The sequence below is a fragment of the Natator depressus genome, chromosome 1 (assembly GCF_965152275.1).
Source record: "Natator depressus isolate rNatDep1 chromosome 1, rNatDep2.hap1, whole genome shotgun sequence".
NCBI lineage: Eukaryota > Metazoa > Chordata > Testudines > Cheloniidae > Natator > Natator depressus.
Genome location: NC_134234.1, coordinates 52,100,676 through 52,119,750, shown reverse-complemented (window position 1 = coordinate 52,119,750; position 19,075 = coordinate 52,100,676). Strand labels below are relative to the sequence as shown.

The following is a 19,075-nucleotide window of genomic DNA, read 5'->3' as shown; positions in this document are numbered from 1 at the left end:
AAATATTTGGCATTTACCTGTAAATTTATTTTCCCTGAAACAGATTGTCTGACAATCTGAACTAGTAGTTGCATGGATTTAGAGGCAATTACAGCCAACTTCTATGTAGCCTGCCATTTGTAATTCAGGACTGCACATTTGAATAGCTGTAAGGCAATACTTGAACTTTATTAATTCATCTTAAAAAATTCTGTTCATAATTGGTGAAACAAAAAGCAGAACACCTTCATTCTAAATATAATGGTGCAATTATGGCAAAACACCCATCAATTTCAGGGGAGCCAGGATTTCACCCAAGTATTTATATTCCTGTTCCCATACTCTGGTTCTGTACCCTGAATCCCAAGTGGATCAGGATTGACAGACAAATTTATCTGTAAGACTAAGTTTTCCTTTCTTTCAAGAGTACATCTGTCATTCTTCTACTCCTGGGATGTCATTAGCAATGAATTCAGGACAGGGAATGAAGCAATATAATTCCCATTGTTTGTTTTATTTTAACTTTGCCACTAGTTTGGAGGCCTCTCTTGGCAAAAGCTGCATCTGAAAAGGATCACAGATTGTGTTTCTAATGTCTCCCACAAAGGGAGACCACTTCCTGAAAATTGCTTTACTTTAGAATTCTACTAGAAATGCTTTAATTTAATAGTTACTTATTTCTAACATATATAATGTGATCTCAGATTGAGCTAATATATCTTTAATTTCTGTTTCTTCTTAGCAGCCAGAGAGTCTGTCAGGGTCCGTGCAGTCTTCAGTATTGGGGAAGGGTGTAAAACATCGACCTCCTCCCATCAAACTACCTTCAAGTTCAGGAAGTAGTTCTTCAGGTAAATACTTTTTAGCTTTTTATCCTCTCCCTCCTCCTGTCTGTTTCCCTTATTTTGAAGTGTGAGGTTTCACTACTTAATGTAATAACTTTAAATATAATGTGAAAACTTTACCTCTATAGGTCATGGAGAGCGTTTTTCAAAGCTGATCTTACTGCTTTCTGATTAAACAGTATTGTTCAAGGATGTATATAATGGAAAATATTCTGACTAGCATCCCTCCGCAGAACCATAACATGTGTTAATTGTGCTTTTTCAGGTAATATTTTTAGTCCACAGCAGTCAAGTGGCCACCTAAAATCCCCAACTCCTCCTCCTCCTTCTAAGCCTCCCAGTCTTTCTCGGAAACAGTCTATGGATCTTAGTCAAGTTAGCATGCTTTCTCCAGCTGCCATGTCTCCTGCGAGCTCTTCACAAAGTGAGTCACGAACTAAATTCTCCATTAAATCTTAGGCTTTTGCATAATGCTTCTTGAGATAAACTTAACCAGTGGAATGGTGAAACTTAAATGTACAGTGTACTCTAAATTGTATAAATTGTGCAAAGCTTCAGGCAGGTCTCTTGTTGACTGTATGTATTTTATGTTTACTGTAATTGTGTTTGTTTTTCTGTATATATATATATGTATGCACCCTTTGTGTATACGTTTTAATACATTTTATGCAACCAGTATGATTCTCTTTTTTTAAAAAAGCCTGATAGCTAATGTGACAATATAAGATTCCAAAGTGTGGTTCTTTCCTCCAGTGTAAAAATAATAGTATATGAGACCAATTTGCTTTTACATAATTTAAGCAACTGATTCTTTTTAAATGTCATAGGAGCTGGTACAGTTGTATCTCTGTGTATGTATATAACCTGATCAGTCCCAAGGTGGTGATACAATAAACTATGAGATGATCTTTTAAAACACTCCAACACTGTTTTACAAATCATTGCTGATTACTAAAGTGTAATAATGATTATTATAGCACCATAATGTCAGGTGTTAAAATGTAATTTTCTAAAATGAGTGACATCTAAGTTTGATTTTTTTTAATTAACAATGACAGGATTATTGTAATGATAGATCATAAACAGTTTTTAAAATATGCGTCTTGAGGCCTTTCATGAACATATTTGTACAGCGAAAGAAACCACAGCTATAGTTTCCCATTTTTTTTTATGACTAATTGCACACTGAACATTTCAGTATGCTGCACAGTGATATATGTTTTTTGCATTAAATAGTTTAAAATCTTCTGGATAGCTCAAAAGGTGTAATTTTTCTGCCTTCTTGTTTTGCACAAAGAAAAACATAAGAAAGATTTTGTAAATTTTCTAACAGTTCTATTCACACCTTTTTATGTTGCTGGTATGGATTATGTAAATCTACTGCACACAGTTGTTACTGTAAGTAAAGCTCTCGTCACAGCTTTTGGACATTCACATTTCTTTCCTTTCTTTCTGCAGGACATGAAAGCTAAAAAAGAGAACACCTCAAGAGCTTTTGGGTTTTTTTACTTTTTCTGTTTTTTGTTTCTTCTATTGATAAACTGTGCATACTGCATTCACAACAAATTTATCTATACATTCTACATTTAAGCAGAAGGAATTACACAGTAACTTTTAAAGATGCAGTATTATCTCCTGCAAAAGCATTTACTTTATTTTCTCTTTTGTGATTTGACAGAAATCTGGCAAATACAGTTATTGATATCTATATGATAGAATTTAGATGGTTACCATTGACCCCATTTGATCACTGAAACTATTATCTGTTCTTTGTTGGATCTGTTGTTTTCCATATGTTTTAACATGATGCTGTTATACAGACAGTACATACAGACTATATGTTTGACATTTTAGAAGCAAAACCATTAACTGGGTTAAAATGGTCACTCAGAAAAATTGTTCTACATTGACTTAAAAATATTTCCAACGAGTCATGACTTAGTGCACTATACATTTTAAAAGGGCTTAATGGACGATACAAATTTATGTTTTGGTTAAAGAGTTAAGCATGGTGATGGGGTTTCTGTGTGATATACTGCATCTTTAATAATGAGCGAGTGCAGCAACACTCGTGTGTCGTGTAGAAATTAACACTTGCAGTTTGCTGCTATAAAAACTGGAACAAATTGTCAGTGCTAAATAAGATTCCATTAACCTTATTTTACAAAAGGACTGGCCTTTTATAACAAACTAGCACTTTTTATTTTTCTCAATGAGCAGGGTCTGGAACTCCTAAACCATCTACTCCTACTCCAAACAACACCCCTTCATCGACCCCACACCCTCCTGACGCTCAGAGCTCAACTCCTATTACCCCTTCTGCCACCCCTACTCCCCAAGATTCAGGCTTCACCCCTCAGCCCACTTTGTTAACCCCGTTTGCTCAGCAGCAAATGTCTCTGAGCCAGGCATTGCCTGTAATGACCATTCCTCTTTCCACCATGGTAACATCCATTACTACAGGAACCACCTCCACCCAGGTCATGGCAAACCCTGCAGGACTTAACTTCATCAATGTAGTGGGCTCTGTGTGGTAAGTTCACTTTATTTTAGTGGCTTCTTAACAACCTGCCTTATGTTGATTTACAGAAATGTTCAATATTCATTAAGCCAGTTTTTATTCAAGATGTCCAACGGAAATGTATCGTTTCACTCTGTAATGGTGTAATTCAGAGTTAATGCAGTTTTGTGAGGTGCTCAAACAGAAGAAACCCAGTATTTGAATGCTGATGAAGTTGAATGAGAACCACTGAACTGTGTACTTTGAGTTTTTAAGATGTATAGGGTTTAATTGCACTAGTGCAGGGATCGGCCACCTTTGGCACGTGGCCTGTCAGGGAAATCCGCTGGCGGGCTGGGATGGTTTGTTTATCTGCAGCATCTGCAGGTTCGGCCCATGGCAGCTCCCAATGGCTGCGGTTTGCTGTTCCAGGCCAACGGGGGCTGCGGGAAACAGTGTAGGCTGGTGTGCTAGCCGCCGCTTCCTGCAGCCCCATTGGCCTGGAACGGTGAAACGTGGCCAGTGGGAGCTGCGATCGGCCGAACCTGTGGACGCTGCAGGTAAACAAACTGTCCCAGCCCGCCAGCGGATTTCCCTGATGAGCCACGTGCCAAAGGCTGCCGATCCCTGCACTAGTGCTTAGCTAGCTACAAAAACTATGATAGCTCTTGGGATTTTGTTCTTACAATTTTTCCACTTGAATGTTATCTTTTTATTAATCATTATGAGAGAGGAAATGGAATATGCAAACCATTCCAAATTAAAAATAATTAGACAAATTCTGTGTAAAAGCCCTTGTGAGTGAAACACTCTGCAGAAAATGTTTATAAGAAGAACTTAAGAACCGCCATACTGGGTCAGACCAAAGGTCCATCTGGTCCAGTATCTTGTCTTCTGATAGTGACCAATGCCAGGTGCCCCAGAGGGAATGAACAGAACAGGTAATCATCAAGTGATCCATCCCCTGTCACCCATTCCCAACTTATGGCAAACAGAAGATAGGGACACCATCCCTGCCCATCCTGGCTCATAGCCATTGATGGACCTATCCTCCATATTTTTATCTAGTTCTTTTTTGAACACTATTATAGTCTTGGCCTTCACAACATCCTCTGGCAAAGATTTCAACAGATTGACCATGCGTTGTATAAAAAAAATACTTCCTTTTGTTTGTTGCCTTAAATGGAACATCAGTGAATTTGATTTATGATTACTTAACTTTATTAAGCATTTTTACACTTATTCTGAGACTTAAATATTATTCTGTATTTTTTAAAAGCACTTCTGCCAACAGTGGAATTTATTCTGTTATTACCAAGGTAGATATCTATTAAATTAAAGTAGCGTTCTTTTGTGTAAAACACAGAGTGCAACCTAACAATGTCAGATGTGTGAATTACTCATCTGAACTGTCCAGCAGCAACTCATCACTCCAAATCCATTAAACAGATTTTTTCAAGTTGCTGAAGGAAAACATGAGCCTGGTCTCCAGCTTTTATGTCCTGTCAGTGCTGCTGTATTTAAGGTTGTGTTAGTCTTTGTATTTAGAAACACTACAGGCTTAGAATAAAAAAAACCTGTACACTTTATTCTCCCCATGATCACTGATATCAGAGTGAGTTGTGTGCACAGAACGAGGGTAGGATAAGGACCTATATATTCCAAATCCTAGGTACTTTATGCTACTCCTTTATGTGTTTTTCTAAGATGCCTTGATGTCTGGGTTGTAGAGAACACATAGCACGTTTCACACTCAGCTGTAACATTCAATGTTAGTTTGTGATTTATAGTCACCCTATTGATTGATTAATGTTGTTCTGATCAGTCACCTTAATTTTAACCTCATTTAATGCGAACTGTTGATTGTGTTGTCAAAGACTGGAAGGCAAAAATCTAGTTGTTCACACACATTTCTGCCACTTGGATTTAATGTGTTTTCTTTCCTCTTCTACAGTGGAGCACAGACATTGATGAGTGGCTCAAACCCTATGCTGGGGTGTAATACTGGTGCCATAACCCCTGCAGGTATAAATCTGAGTGGCATTTTACCATCAGGAGGTCTGGTGCCAAATGCGCTGCCAGCTGCAATGCACTCTGCCTCTCAAACAGGTTAGTAGGAATCAGGTAAAAAGCTGTCATGAGGAAACGTTCAGATCAGGTTAAATAGCAAGAGTCCTTTAACTGCAGTGAAAGTAGAATATGAAAACAGTGGGCAGAAGAATTTAAGTGCGCCAGTGAATGGATAGTGTGTACATTCAGGCTTGAATCCACAAAGGGACTTAGGGATTTCAACACTCAGGTGCCTAGAAAATCACAAGAACAACATTGGCATCCACAAGGCCTAAGTTAGGCACCTAGACTCCCTATGCAATGAAGTGGGGGGAAATAAGTGCCTAAGAATGGGATCCACAAAAGCCAGCATGCTAGATGGGGAGCTGCCTAACTAGCCAATGGGAGATGCTGATGAGAGGAGTTTGTCTTAAACCCCTCTCTAGAGGGAGGAAGAGATGGTAGCCCAGTGGAGACAGCACTCATCCAGAATGTGGGAGACCCAGGTTCAATTCCCACCCCAGCTGATGGGAAGAAAGGATTTGAAGAGGGGTCTTCCATGTCCCTAACCGCTAGGCTTTGGGACCTTCTGCTATGGGCCTGCCTTAGTCTCTTGTGTCAAAGCTGTTTCACTATGGATAAATAATTATAGACTCATTGGTGCATGGGGACTGGACCCAGCGTTAGCCACCACCCGGCTAAGTGTGCTACCTGCCAGGATGTAGGGTCATTCTCTCTCTGGCCCAATGACTATTTATCCAAAGTGGAACAGCTTCAACTGGAGAGACTGAGGGTGAACCCACATCAAAATTACACATACCTCAGCAGTTAGAGCACTCTCCTGAGAGGTGGGAACCCCCTGTTCAAATGTTTTCTAGCCCTCAGGCAGAGGGGAGAATGAACCTAGGTTTCCCACATCCCAGGTGAGTGCTCTAACCGCTGTGCTAGAAGTTATAGGTAAGGTGGCCCTGCCACGGCTGGATTTTGAATGGAGCCTGATCTGACAAGTGTGTTCTGAGTATGTTTGGATCAGGCCAAAAGGCAAGATAGGCATTTGCCTGCCTCTCTTTTCCTGGTTTGTAGATCACACTGGGGCAGAGGTGTGCAGCATATGTGTCTGGACACCTAGAGTGAAGTGCGCATGACCAGAGGCAGAAACTTAGATGCCTAGGCAACTTTTACATTTAGACGGCAGCTGAGGGGGGCAGGTGTTGTAGATTGCAGTGGCACCTAAATCTGAGCTGCTGGCACCCCTTTTAGGATGTAGGCCACACTGAATTTGGGGAGTATCTCTGCCTTCTTAGTCCCCAGGTCAGCTGAGGTTGAGTGTGTCTGAAATAGTTATTTTAAGGGGCTAGGTTAGGGTTGCCAACTTTCTACTCACACAAAAATGAACACCCTTGCCCTGCCCATCCGCTGAGGCCCCGCCCCTCCTCTGAGCTCTGTCCCTCCTCTGATGCCCCACCCCTTCTCCAAGGCCATGCCCTCACTCTCTCCATTCCCCCCCCCATCTCTCGCTCTCCCCACCCTCACTCACTCGCTCATTTTCACCAGGCTGGCTCAAGGGATTGGGTTGCGGGAGGGGTGAAGGCTCTGGCTGTGGGTGAGGCCAGAAATCAGGATTTCAGGGTGTGGGAGAGGCCGCTGGGGCTGAGGGGTTCAGAGTGTGGGAGGGGGCTCCCGGCTAGTGTAGGGGGATGTGAGAGCTCTGACTGGGGGTGCAGGCTCTGAGGTGGGGCTGGAGTTGAGGATTTGGGGTGTAGGAGGGGGCTGCGGGCTGGGATGAGGAGTTCGGATGGCGGGAGGGAGATCAGGGCTGGGGCAGGGGTTTGGGGTGCCGGGGGATGGGGGCTGTGGCTGGGGTGCAGGGGTTGGGGATGAGGGGTTAGGGGTGCAGGAGGGTTGTCCGGGCTGGGATTGAGGGGTATGGACAGTGGGAGGAGGATGAGGGCTGGGGCACGGGAGGGGTTCAGGCTTCAGGCGGTGCTTACCTCAGGCGGCTCCCAAAAGCAGTAGAATGTCCCTCCTACGCGGAGGCGTGGCCAGGCGGCTCTGTGTGCTGCCCCTGTCCGCAGGCACTGCCCTCGCAGCTCCCATTGGCTGCAGTTCCTGGCTAGTGGGCGCTGCAGAGCTGGCACTTCAGGTGGGGGCAGTGTGCGGAGCCCCCGGCTGCCTCTGCACCTAGAAGCCGGAGCGGAGACATGCTGCTGCTTCTGGGAGCTGCGCGGAACCATGGTAGGCAGGGAGCCTGCCTTAGCCCCGCGGTGCTGAACAGTCTCGCCAGGGTCCCTTTTCGACCAGGCGTTCTGGTCAAAAACTGGACACCTGGCAACCCTAGGCTATGTTAGGGAGATGTATTATACATCTGGTTATACATTTGGATCACCCATCAAGGGAGTTTTTGAGGTAGGTTACGTTGCAAGTTCAGAAGTGAATATGGCAGTCATCACTACTACAAGAAAAGTAAAATATGAAAACATCCCAGAATTTAGGAAGAGGACCCACACTTCAGTGCTTCAGGCCCTTATTCTTTTACTAGACTGTGTTTTATTCTAAGTGTGTTTTTAGCTTCTTAACTGCCATAAAATATAACTGTAGAAATCAATATGCTTCAACATTCCTTAATGAGAAGTGTTTAAGCTCTTAGGCTCCAACCTTCTTGAAAACAGGACAGAAAAACACCTAATGTTTGTTAGATGTTTATCCTCCCAATAATGCTTTTGGACTTGAAGATCTTCCAAAACAAGCCATTATAATTTGCTGTATTTCAATATTTTCCTCTCGCTAATGCAGCTATCAGTAACTGCTGTTTCATTGAGATTCCAGACACGTCCATGTGTGGGATGCAAATTGTAATGTATTTTAAAAATAGAGGAAGAACTACAGAACATCTGCTAGGATGCTCTCTGCATACTTTATCTAGTCCAAACACAGTAGTAGTATTTGCAATATACCATGTTTAATATTGGTAGAACTTTCTTTCTAATCAGTCTGTTTCCCTGAGCTGCGTCTGGATAATCATGCAATTTACACTTTTATAGAGAAAATACAATACGCTGTTTAAGTTTAAAACTTAACCTTGCCATGTTGCAACCTTGGAGTGTTTAGAAATAATCCCATTGGCATGGTATGGTGTGATGTATTTGATTTGATGATGTACATCTAACTAAGTAATGGTTGCCTACTTTTAATTAACAGGCAGCCCTTTTGGTTTAAAAAATGCTTCAGGTCTTCGGCCCTTAAATCTACTACAGGTAATTAATGTATTTGGACACAATAATTCTTTGCATTATTCTATATAGATGTGTTAAGTGCTTTTGGTCACATAGACCTCCAGCTCCTTAGAGCCAGGTGTTCAGAGACATGCCATTTATTGTAAATGTTTCATTTTATTATTTTAATTTGAATGCATAAGACAAGAAAAGGTCTATGCTAAGAGAATAGGTGCCTTAAAAGATAACTAAAATCAGCCTATAAAACAGCAAACCTGAGGCCATCCTTCCACCACTAACAAATCAACAGTCTTGAATAACATAAAATAAGCTGTAGAAATAGTGAAATTTGAAAAATTGAATTCAAGTGGCTAATTGCATACTAAAGGCTTCCATTTTTCAGCCTTTGCTTTCACTGAAAAGTAGTTGTTTTCATTTTTAGTTATGATTATTTGAAAACTGCAAAATTAACAGTGCAATGGAAATCCCCTGTAAATTAACCAGCATAGGGCTTAAGAAAGATGAACTGTGCATGTGCACTTGTAGTCTCTATTACCAGAAATAGAAAGCTACGCAACACAAATAGTTCCAGACAAGGAGTTTACAAACTCTGAATAAACTTCTTTAATTTAAACAAAAAATAAAATCCAAGGGGGAAAATTCTTGATTGCCTCTGAGATCTGATCAAAGGCAGGGCTGGGTGGGGGCAGCTATCAGGTCCAGCACAATTTAGAGCTGCAAAGGAGCAGCTCTAAATTACACCAGTGGTGCAAGATCCTTCAGGAACCTTACATCAGAATAGGATTGATTCCCCCATGCTACAGTCAGTGGAGAATTCCCTCCTTGGCAGAGGAACTCTCCTCTGACACGGTCTCCTGTGCCAGCCACACCCCATGCTGCTTTCCTGTACTCTCCCCTGCCAGGAGTATGGGGCGTGGCTGGCACAGGAGACAGTGTCAGGAGAGTTCCTCTGCCAAGGAGGGAATTCTCCACTGACTGTAGTCAGCTGTTTTAAGTCCACTTAGTGCCACTTACACAGAATTTAGTAGACCAGGGGATGTGGCCCTAGGAAATGAAATGTAAATAAAGAGTCAGGTTGCACAGTTAAACTCAGTGCAGTTCACAAATGCACAAGTCACAGTTATATCTGTATAGGGACTCTTCCAGTCCTGGTTAAATGTGCAGCTTGCAATCACACTGTTTGTTTTAAAATATATATTACAAACTATGGAGGACTTAGTATGATAATTTAACTTTGATCTTGGAACTTTTACATTTCTTGTCTTCCTTGAGAGTTTAATTGTGTAACCTTCATATTGCAGTAACGGTTCTTTGCATTGTATGTGCGTGAGAGATTATGAAGATAGTCGTGAAATGCTTGTATTTTCTGGCTGTGCTCTTCAGGCTGTAATTTCAGGCTATGCTCTTGAATCTCCTCTCTCTTACACTGATATAAATCAAGAATAATTCAGTTGAAATCTGTGCAGTTGGTAAAACTGGAGTAAGCAAGAGGAAATAGGCCCCATATTTAATTAATATCTGTTACATCCGATTCTCCACAATTTATTACTAGGAAGCCTTCATCCAAATAGAATAAAATGGTTTAAACATGGAATTAATGAAGTATTCTGATGTTACAGATATCCATTAACCTACATTTTTATTAGCGATGTATAAAATCTGCACAATTGTATTTAAGTCGAACAATGACAATAATATACTTTTCTCCCGAGGAATCTAAGGGTACAACTTATGGAAACTCTATTTCTGAAAAATGGGGCCTTTTCAAAAACAGCAGCATTTTTAAAATAGCTGCAAGAAGTAATTTAATATCTAGATCTTTATTTGTGCTTATCCCTGGAGAATGGCAGGCTCATGAATTTGATTGCATTATGTCTTTTGTTTTTTAATCTGTAACAGCTTCCAGGTGGTTCACTTATTTTCAACCCACTTCAGCAGCAACAGCTCTCACAGTTCTCTCCACAGCAGCAGTCCCCGCAGCCTGCAACCTCTAGTCCTCAACAGCAGGGAGACCAGGTGTGCCAGTTACCCTCAGTAAGAGTGCATAAATACATTGGAAAACTGTTGAACTGCATAGTTTACTCCCAAATGATTATACCTTTCAGGTGGTGAGTGGTTGATTGGAGTAGTTGTTTAAAGGAAGAGGAGATGAACAATACTAGTTTACTAAATAGCAAGGATCTATTTTTGGATGGTAAAAGTCATTCATAATTTCTCCTTTTACAAGATATAGGAATATAAAAATAAGTTGTGTTGCCCAGTTAGTCCACTGTCCTTTCAGCTCTGTAGTCATGACAATACTGAAAAGACCATTATGGTTTGCTTCTAACAGTTCCTGTATTGCTTAACTGTGTTTTAATTAGCAAAGAACTGACAAAGATAGCATAGCCCTCCGGTGGTTCATATTATGCCTTGCACACTTACTATAGGATTCAGAGTAACAGCCGTGTTAGTCTGTATTTGCAAAAAGAAAAGGAGTACTTGTGGCACCTTAGAGACTAACCAATTTATTTGAGCATAAGCTTTCCGATGAAGTGAGCTGTAGCTCACGAAAGCTTATGCTCAAATAAATTGGTTAGTCTCTAAGGTGCCACAAGTACTCCTTTTCTGTTTACACTTACTATAGGATGTCAACTGCATAGGTTTGTATGAATTTGCTAGCCTTAAAATTAAATAAGCCTTCATATAGTATAATTTAAATTGAAAGACCCATTGCATTCTAAACTCCACTTTGACTCCCCTTTTTATTTTGTCAGAAACATCTCCTCTTTGGCCTTAAAAATTGTTAATTTCAGATCAAAAGAGAATTTTGTTTTTTAACATTCACATGCATGTTGGGTAAGGAGGCTTTTAGTTACAGAGTATTGGAAACTTAGCATACTTTGGATTTTAAATGAACATAACTTTTTGTCTATCTATGACTTAAAGAGCTGATTTTAAGTCATAAGCTGATTTAGTCCTGCATGAAGACAGGGCTAATAAAATCTTATTTAAAACTACATCTACTAAACATTTCATTGACAACTGACTGGTTATCAGTTACTTGTGAGGAATGGGATCTCTGAATGTTGTAGAAATCTAGATATGTCAGTGAGTCTTTCAAAGGTTACAGGATTAGTTGGAAGATTGTAGAAGTTTTCTGCGGCAGTTACAATGCATGGATTAAATGGTGTCTCTCCTTTTCCCCAGAACAACAAATAAATGGGCCTTTACACAAAAGATCTCAATCAGGTTAAGGAGAAAGGAAACCTCATGAAGAGTGCAGCGATTTTGTTGCCACTGCTATACACGCAGGCTGTAGTTATAGCTGGAGCCGTGGCTCCTCTCTCCCCTTGCAGAAAAGGAACGGTTAGGACTGGTGATTTTTTGACATGGCAGATAACCTGGCCTTGCACCGTCCTGCACTAATGTGGACAGAAGTCATTCGGTATGTGAGGGAAGTGTGTTCTTGCCCCTCCATACACAGAACTACAGCACAGGAATTGCCATGCTGCATCAGAGTAGTGCTCCAGTTACTCCTTTGTCCCGATTCTTACAATGACCAGTAACAGCTGCGTTAGAGGAATACACGTGAAACCCGCTACTGTAGAATAAACCAGCATTTCTTCCTAGCCCTGTCAGTTCGCAGTTGGCTTACCTCTTAGCCATTTCATTTGAGTTGGCATTTCTGTGCTAGCAAAGGGTAGGGCTGCATTTGGCCCTAAAATTGTAGATTGTCATCTTGGATGATTGTAGACAGGTGGGAAGCTGAGGCAGCACGTACAATCACTGTGAAAAGAGTTAATCTTTATAGATGATTTCTTTGTAAAAACTTCTAAACTCTGTTGTAGACTAACCTCAATCCATTCTCATATGCCAAATCCCCTTCCCTTGGAGCATCAAGACCTTCCCCTATCTGATAGGGTATTTAGTTCTCACCGTGCCCACATGTGGCCAATTTAGGAAAGGAAAAGTACAGTCTGCTCTACTTTTGTATCCCATCTACCAGTGTAGTTACCAGCTCCTTTCTAGTCTTCCTGCAGAGGCCTTTTGTGTGTGCTAGTTAGTCTCTGCCTTCAGCCCAGATACCTAGATCAGTTTATCTTAAAATAATTTTATTTCGAATAGTATGGAAGAATCATCAGTAAGGTGGTTCTGAATACTACATAAAGTATTAGACTGACACTAAGCTCACTTACGAGGTAACAGGCTCTACCTTGAATGGTCCCTTACAATATGTGCTAACTACTTGTGCTAAACAATCTGTTCCACCATGCATGTAGCTGTGATGCTGGGAGTACCTTTCCCAGACCTGAAGAAGAGCTCGGTGTGGCTCAAAGGCTTGTCTCTCTCACCAACAGAAATTGGTCCAATAAAAGATATTACCTCACCCAACTGGTCTCTCTTACGAGGTAACGTCCGTTTCCTGGAATCCCACATGGCCGAAAAGTTCTCTTACAGTATCATCTCTGTTCACACAGGTGTTTAAGCTGTTGTGTGGTGGTGTGACAGCAGACTGCTGTAGATGTATTCTTAAGGCATTTGGAATCCAACTGTGGAATCTGTTAGTTTGTAATTACTTTGTTCTTTGATCAGTAAGCCAATACTCTTCATAGTTCAACATCTGTACAAGGAAATCCTAACTTAGTTTCTTCCAGCATGTAAATTAAATTGAGCTGAAATCTAAATGTTTAGTAAAGAAATAATCAAAATAACACTTTTTATTGCATTAGTGCAAAATATACATACCAGTACATTTATCACAAATTTCTGTAGGTTTTTGTTGAGAGGTTGGTACCATCATTTTACAGCTTTGTCAGTCTTTTTTTTTTTATGGTATTCTCAGTATGTCCTAACCTTATAACACTATTTCTTTAGGCTTCAGAGTAGCAGCCGTGTTAGTCTGTATTCGCAAAAAGAAAAGGAGTACTTGTGGCACCTTAGAGACTAACAAATTTATTTGAGCATAAGCTTTTGTGAGCTACAGCTCACTTCATCAGATGCATTCAGTGGGGAGATTTATATGCATAGAGAACATGAAACAATGGGTGTTACCATACACACTGTAACCAGAGTGATCACTTAAGGTGAGCTATTACCAGCAGGAGAGCGGGTTGGGGGGAGCTTTTTGTAGTGATAATCAAGGTGGGCCATTCCCAGCAGTTGACAAGAACGTCTGAGGAACAGGGGGGGCGGGGCGGGATGGGATATAAACATGGGGAAATAGTTTTACTTTGTGTAATGACCCATCCACTCCCAGTCTCTATTCAAGGCTAAGTTAATTGTATCCAGTTTGCAAATTAATTCCAATTCAGCAGTCTCTTGTTGGAGTCTGTTTTCGAAGTTTTTTTGTTCAAGAATTGCCACTTTTAGGTCTGTAATCGAGTGACCAGAGAGACTGAAGTGTTCTCCGACTGGTTGTTGAATGTTATAATTCTTGACGTCTGATTTGTGTCCATTTATTCTTTTACGTAGAGACTGTCCAGTTTGACCAGTGTACATGGCAGAGGGGCATTGCTGGCACATGATGGCATATATCACATTGGTAGATGTGCAGGTGAACAAGCTCTGATAGTGTGGCTGATGTGATTAGGCCCTATGATGGTGTCCCGTGAATAGATATGTGGACACAGTTGGCAACGGGCTTTGTTGCAAGGATAGGTTTCTGGGTTAGTGGTTCTGTTGTGTGCTGTGTGGTTGCTGGTGAGTATTTGCTTCAGGTTGGGGGGCTGTCTGTAAGCAAGGACTGGCCTGTCTCCCAAGATCTGTGAGAGTGATGGGTCGTCCTTCAGGATAGGTTGTAGATCCTTGATGATACGTTGGAGAGGTTTTAGTTGGGGGCTGAAGGTGATGGCTAGTGGCGTTCTGTTATTTTCTTTGTTAGGCCTGTCCTCTAGTAGGTGACTTCTGGGTACTCTTCTGGCTCTGTCAGTCTGTTTCTTCACTTCAGCAGGTGGGTACTGTAGTTGTAAGAATGCTTGATAGAGATCTTGTAGGTGTTTGTCTCTGTCCAAGGGGTTGGAGGAAATGCGGTTGTATCATAGAGCTTGGCTGTAGACAATGGATCGTGTGGTGTGGTCTGGATGAAAGCTGGAGGCATGTAGGTAGGAACAGCAGTCAGTAGGTTTCCGGTATAGGGTGGTGGTTATGGGACCATTGCTTATTAGCACCGTAGTGTCCAGGAAGTGGATCTCTTGTGTGGACTGGTCCAGGCTGAGGTTGATGGTGGGATGGAAATTGTTGAAATCATGGTGGAATTCCTCAAGGGCTGCTTTTCCATGGGTCCAGATGAAGAAGATGTCATCAATGTAGCGCAAGTAGAGTAGGGACATTAGGGGACGAGAGATGAGGAAGCGTTGTTCTAAGTCAGCCATAAAAATGTTGGCATACTGTGGGGCCATGCGGGTACCCATAGCAGTGCCGCTGATTTGAAGGTATACATTGTCCCCAAATGTGAAACAATTATGGGTGAGGACAAAGTTCAGCCACCAGGTTTGCCGTGACATTATCGGGGATACTGTTCCTGAAGGCTTGTAGTCCATCTTTGTGTAGAATGTTGGTGTAGAGGGCTTCTACATCCATAGTGGCCAGGATGGTGTTTTCAGGAAGATCACCGATGAATTGTAGTTTCCTCAGGAAGTCAGTGGTGTCTCGAAGATAGCTGGGAGTGCTGGTAGCGTAGGGCCTGAGGAGGGAGTCTACATAGCCAGACAATCCTGCTGTCATGGTGCCAATGCCTGAGATGATGGGGCGTCCAGGATTTCCAGGTTTATGGATCTTGGGTAGCAGATAGAATACCCCTGGTCGGGGTTCCAGGGGTGTGTCTGCGCGGATTTGTTCTTGTGCTTTTTCAGGGAGTTACTTGAGCAAATGCTGTAGTTTCTTTTGGTAACCCTCAGTGGGATCAGAGGGGAATGGCTTGTAGAAAGTGGTGTTGGAGAGCTGCCTAGCAGCCTCTTGTTCATATTCCGACCTATTCATGATGACGACAGCACTTCCTTTGTCAGCCTTTTTGATTACGATGTCAGAGTTGTTTCTGAGGCTGTGGATGGCATTGTGTTCTGCACGGCTGAGGTTATGGGGCAAGTGATGCTGCTTTTCCACAATTTCAGCCCGTGCACGTCGGCGGAAGCACTCTATGTAGAAGTCCAGTCTGTTGTTTCGATCTTCAGGAGGAGTCCACCCAGAATCCTTCTTTTTGTAGTCTTGGTAGGAAAGTCTCTGTGGGTTAGTATGTTGTTCAGAGGTGTGCTGGAAATATTCCTTGAGTCGGAGGCGTCGAAAATAGGATTCTAGGTCACCACAGAACTGTATCATGTTCGTGGGGGTGGAGGGACAGAACGAGAGGCCCCGAGATAGGACAGATTCTTCAGCTGTGCTAAGAGTATAGTTGGATAGATTAACAATATTGCTGGGTGGGTTAAGGGAACCACTGTTGTGGCCCCTTGTGGCATGTAGTAGTTTAGATAGTTTAGTGTCCTTTTTCTTTTGTAGAGAAGCAAAGTGTATGCTGTAAATGGCTTGTCTAGTTTTTGTAAAGTCCAGCCACGAGGAAGTTTGTGTCGAAGGTTGTTTTTTTATGAGAGTATCCAGTTTTGAGAGCTCATTCTTAATCTTTCCCTGTTTGCTGTAGAGGATGTTGATCAGGTCGTTCCGCAGTTTCTTTGAGAGCGTGTGGCACAAGCTGTCAGCATAGTCTGTGTGGTATGTAGATTGTAATGGATTTTTTACCTTTTGGTATGATGTCCATCTGTTTGCATTTGGAAAGGAAGACAGTGTCTGTCTGTATCTGAGTTTTTTCATGAAATTGATAGATTTCCACTCCATACAGCTAAATTCAGTGCCTTGCATAATGACAGGTTTCAGAGTAGCAGCCGTGTTAGTCTGTATTCGCAAAAAGAAAAGGAGTACTTGTGGCACCTTAGAGACTAACCAGTTTATTTGAGCATAAGCTTTTGTGAGCTACAGCTCACTTCATCAGATGCATTCAGTGGAAAAATTCAGTCTCTACGTAAAAGAATAAATGGACACAAATCAGACGTCAAGAATTATAACATTCAAAAACCAGTTGGAGAACACTTCAATCTCTCTGGTCACTCAATTACAGACCTAAAAGTGGCAATTCTTCAACAAAAAAACTTTGAAAACAGCTCCCCCCCCCACCCGCTCTCCTGCTGGTAATAGTGTATTACTCTGGTTACAGTGTGTATGGTAAAACCCATTGTTTCATGTTCTCTGTGTATATAAATCTCCCCACTGTATTTTCTACTGCATGCATCCGATGAAGTGAGCTGTAGCTCACAAAAGCTTATGCTCAAATAAATTTGTTAGTCTCTAAGGTGCCACAAGTCCTCCTTTTCTTTTTACTATTTCTTTAGTACAGTGATTATTTAGTATGGTTCTCTTAAAGAAACCTTGCATAACACATGACAATTTACCAGCCCAGTCACAAGTTCTGCCTTCTTACAACTGAAGCGAATGCTTGGTGTTTTGTTTGGGGAGGGTGGCAGTTTGGTGTGTGTTACAAGTCTGTTTGAATCATGTAAGATGTACTCAGACAACATTTTCATTCCATGTGTGTACTTAAAGAATCATGCATGTGGGTATCCTAGTGTAGCGCATGATCCAATACACATTGACTTCAACTGACATTTGATCAATCCTCTCACGATCCAATCTGTGTAAGAAATGAATGGAGGTGTGTGGAGTCATTTTGTTCCTGAGTGAAGCTGTTGCTTTCAGAATATTACTGGGGTGGGTTTTTTTTGAGATAAAAGAGGATGACACAATCTTCACTTTTTTTCCTGATGTTTCGGGTCTATAGATGGCTCAGTGATTAGTATTCTTGCCTCTGGATTGCATGTGGACCACCATTTCAGGTGCAATACAGATTCTTGCAGGATTAGGAGATGAAGTACCACCTGATTGGATCCAAACTATAGTTATTACTAGCAGGTTGCCCATGGTGCAGCCAGAGATGCCATGGGACTTCTGTTAAAGAACACACACAATCCTAATGTCCTGGAAAACATTTCCCATGTATGTAAAATACGTTATAGAATCCAAAATTATTGAAGAGCTAGTATAGAGCACATAATGGCTGCTGTACATATCTGAATAGTCACTCCATTACCAGTATTTAACACTATAAAAGGCAGAATGAGTTTTTTAAAAGGGAAATAAAAGCGGTACTCATATCTTTTCATGCTGATTTTTTTAATTTATTTATTCAATGGCACAAAAGTTCCACAATAAGTATCAAGCTTCTCATTTTTGCCAGAGTGCTGAGCAATGTCCAGCCAATCAAGACCAAGCCTTATCTGCCCAGCAAGCCGCTGTTATTAACCTTACTGGAGTGGGGAGCTTTATGCAACCTCAAGCAGCAGGTATGTGTTGGCAGAGTTTCCTTCTGGTTTTTTTTAGTGACATTGATAAATTTCATACTGGAATGAAGTTTGGTGTTTAATATAAGCCTTCCCCTTACTCTGATTAAAGCAAATCACATATCAAGTTATCACAACAGTGTGTGGATCACATAAAAGATGTTGCACTTAATTTGACTTGCAAATTAAAAGCATGCACTTTTCTGCTTCTTTGTCTTGTGTATGGTAGTTTCGTAAACTGAATAGTCTTTAAATCACATGGAACAATTCCTGCCAAAACTGTACAAAGCTTCCATACCAAACTTCATTAAGGAGTATTTCTTTAAACTGTCTGCTTAAAGTCCAGTATGAGAAATTTGTTTCATGTCCACAAGCTCTTCATAAGCTAATTGCATGTTCCAACTAACAGTGTCTATACAGTGTATACTTTATTCTGCACTGTTTCTGATTTTACTCTAATTCTACTGATCCCCTTTCTGTTACACTCTATTCCTATGTCTTCCTTTCCTAACCCTGACAACCTCCACCCAACCTCTTTGACCTGCCTGCTTTCCCCTTCTCCTTTTCGTAGTGTTGTCTCAGCTTGGCTCTGCCGTGAACAGACGTGGGCAAAGCCTTCCTCAGCAGAGACTCCAGCTCTCCTCTGCCTTACAGCAGCAACAACAACAAGCCTTGCAGCAGCAGCAGCAACAGATACAAGTAATCCAGCAACTTCGCTCTGATTGCATAAAAAAATACAATTCTCAGCTCCAAAAACAAAAATGCTGCCCTTAGACTTTTACTAATACCATATGGAATTTTAAAAATGCTGCAGTGTGGCAAACTAAACTGAGAGATCCGATTCCTCTTGTTCTATCAACTTGGAGCACTGAATTTATTTTTATACATTAAAGCCATCCACTTTCCTGATTTGACAACATTCAAGGAGTGCTTGTGGCACGTTACTAAATAAGCTTGGCCAGGTGCCATTAGGATTTTGAAGCAACAGCATGTCGAGTGCGTAGTTAAATTCGAACACATTGCACAGCTACAGTTATTACATTAAAAAGGAAGCTTTGGCAAAGTGTTCTTTTCACATAGTAATGTTAGCCATCCTGATGTTTATAG

The 19,075-nt window shown here is 41.4% G+C and overlaps 1 protein-coding gene across 19 annotated transcripts in view; it reads left to right on the top strand.

Moving 5' to 3' along the window:
• SUPT20H (SPT20 homolog, SAGA complex component) overlaps positions 1–19,075 on the top strand; it is a 62,865-nt gene that overhangs the window by 41,130 nt on the left and 2,660 nt on the right. For 3 of the 19 annotated variants that reach the window (XM_074959748.1, XM_074959740.1, XM_074959732.1), the window contains exons 17-24: positions 722–830; positions 1,090–1,248; positions 3,045–3,357; positions 5,279–5,433; positions 8,572–8,627; positions 10,506–10,640; positions 17,866–17,971; positions 18,540–18,667. In XM_074959748.1, the coding sequence (XP_074815849.1) occupies positions 722–830; positions 1,090–1,248; positions 3,045–3,357; positions 5,279–5,433; positions 8,572–8,627; positions 10,506–10,640; positions 17,866–17,971; positions 18,540–18,667 (1,161 nt within the window). Of the gene's footprint in view, positions 1–721; positions 831–1,089; positions 1,249–3,044; positions 3,358–5,278; positions 5,434–8,571; positions 8,628–10,505; positions 10,641–17,865; positions 17,972–18,539; positions 18,668–19,075 lie in introns of those variants that run through there. The other 16 variants (XM_074959795.1, XM_074959823.1, XM_074959788.1 and 13 more) reach the window with 11 other exon arrangements.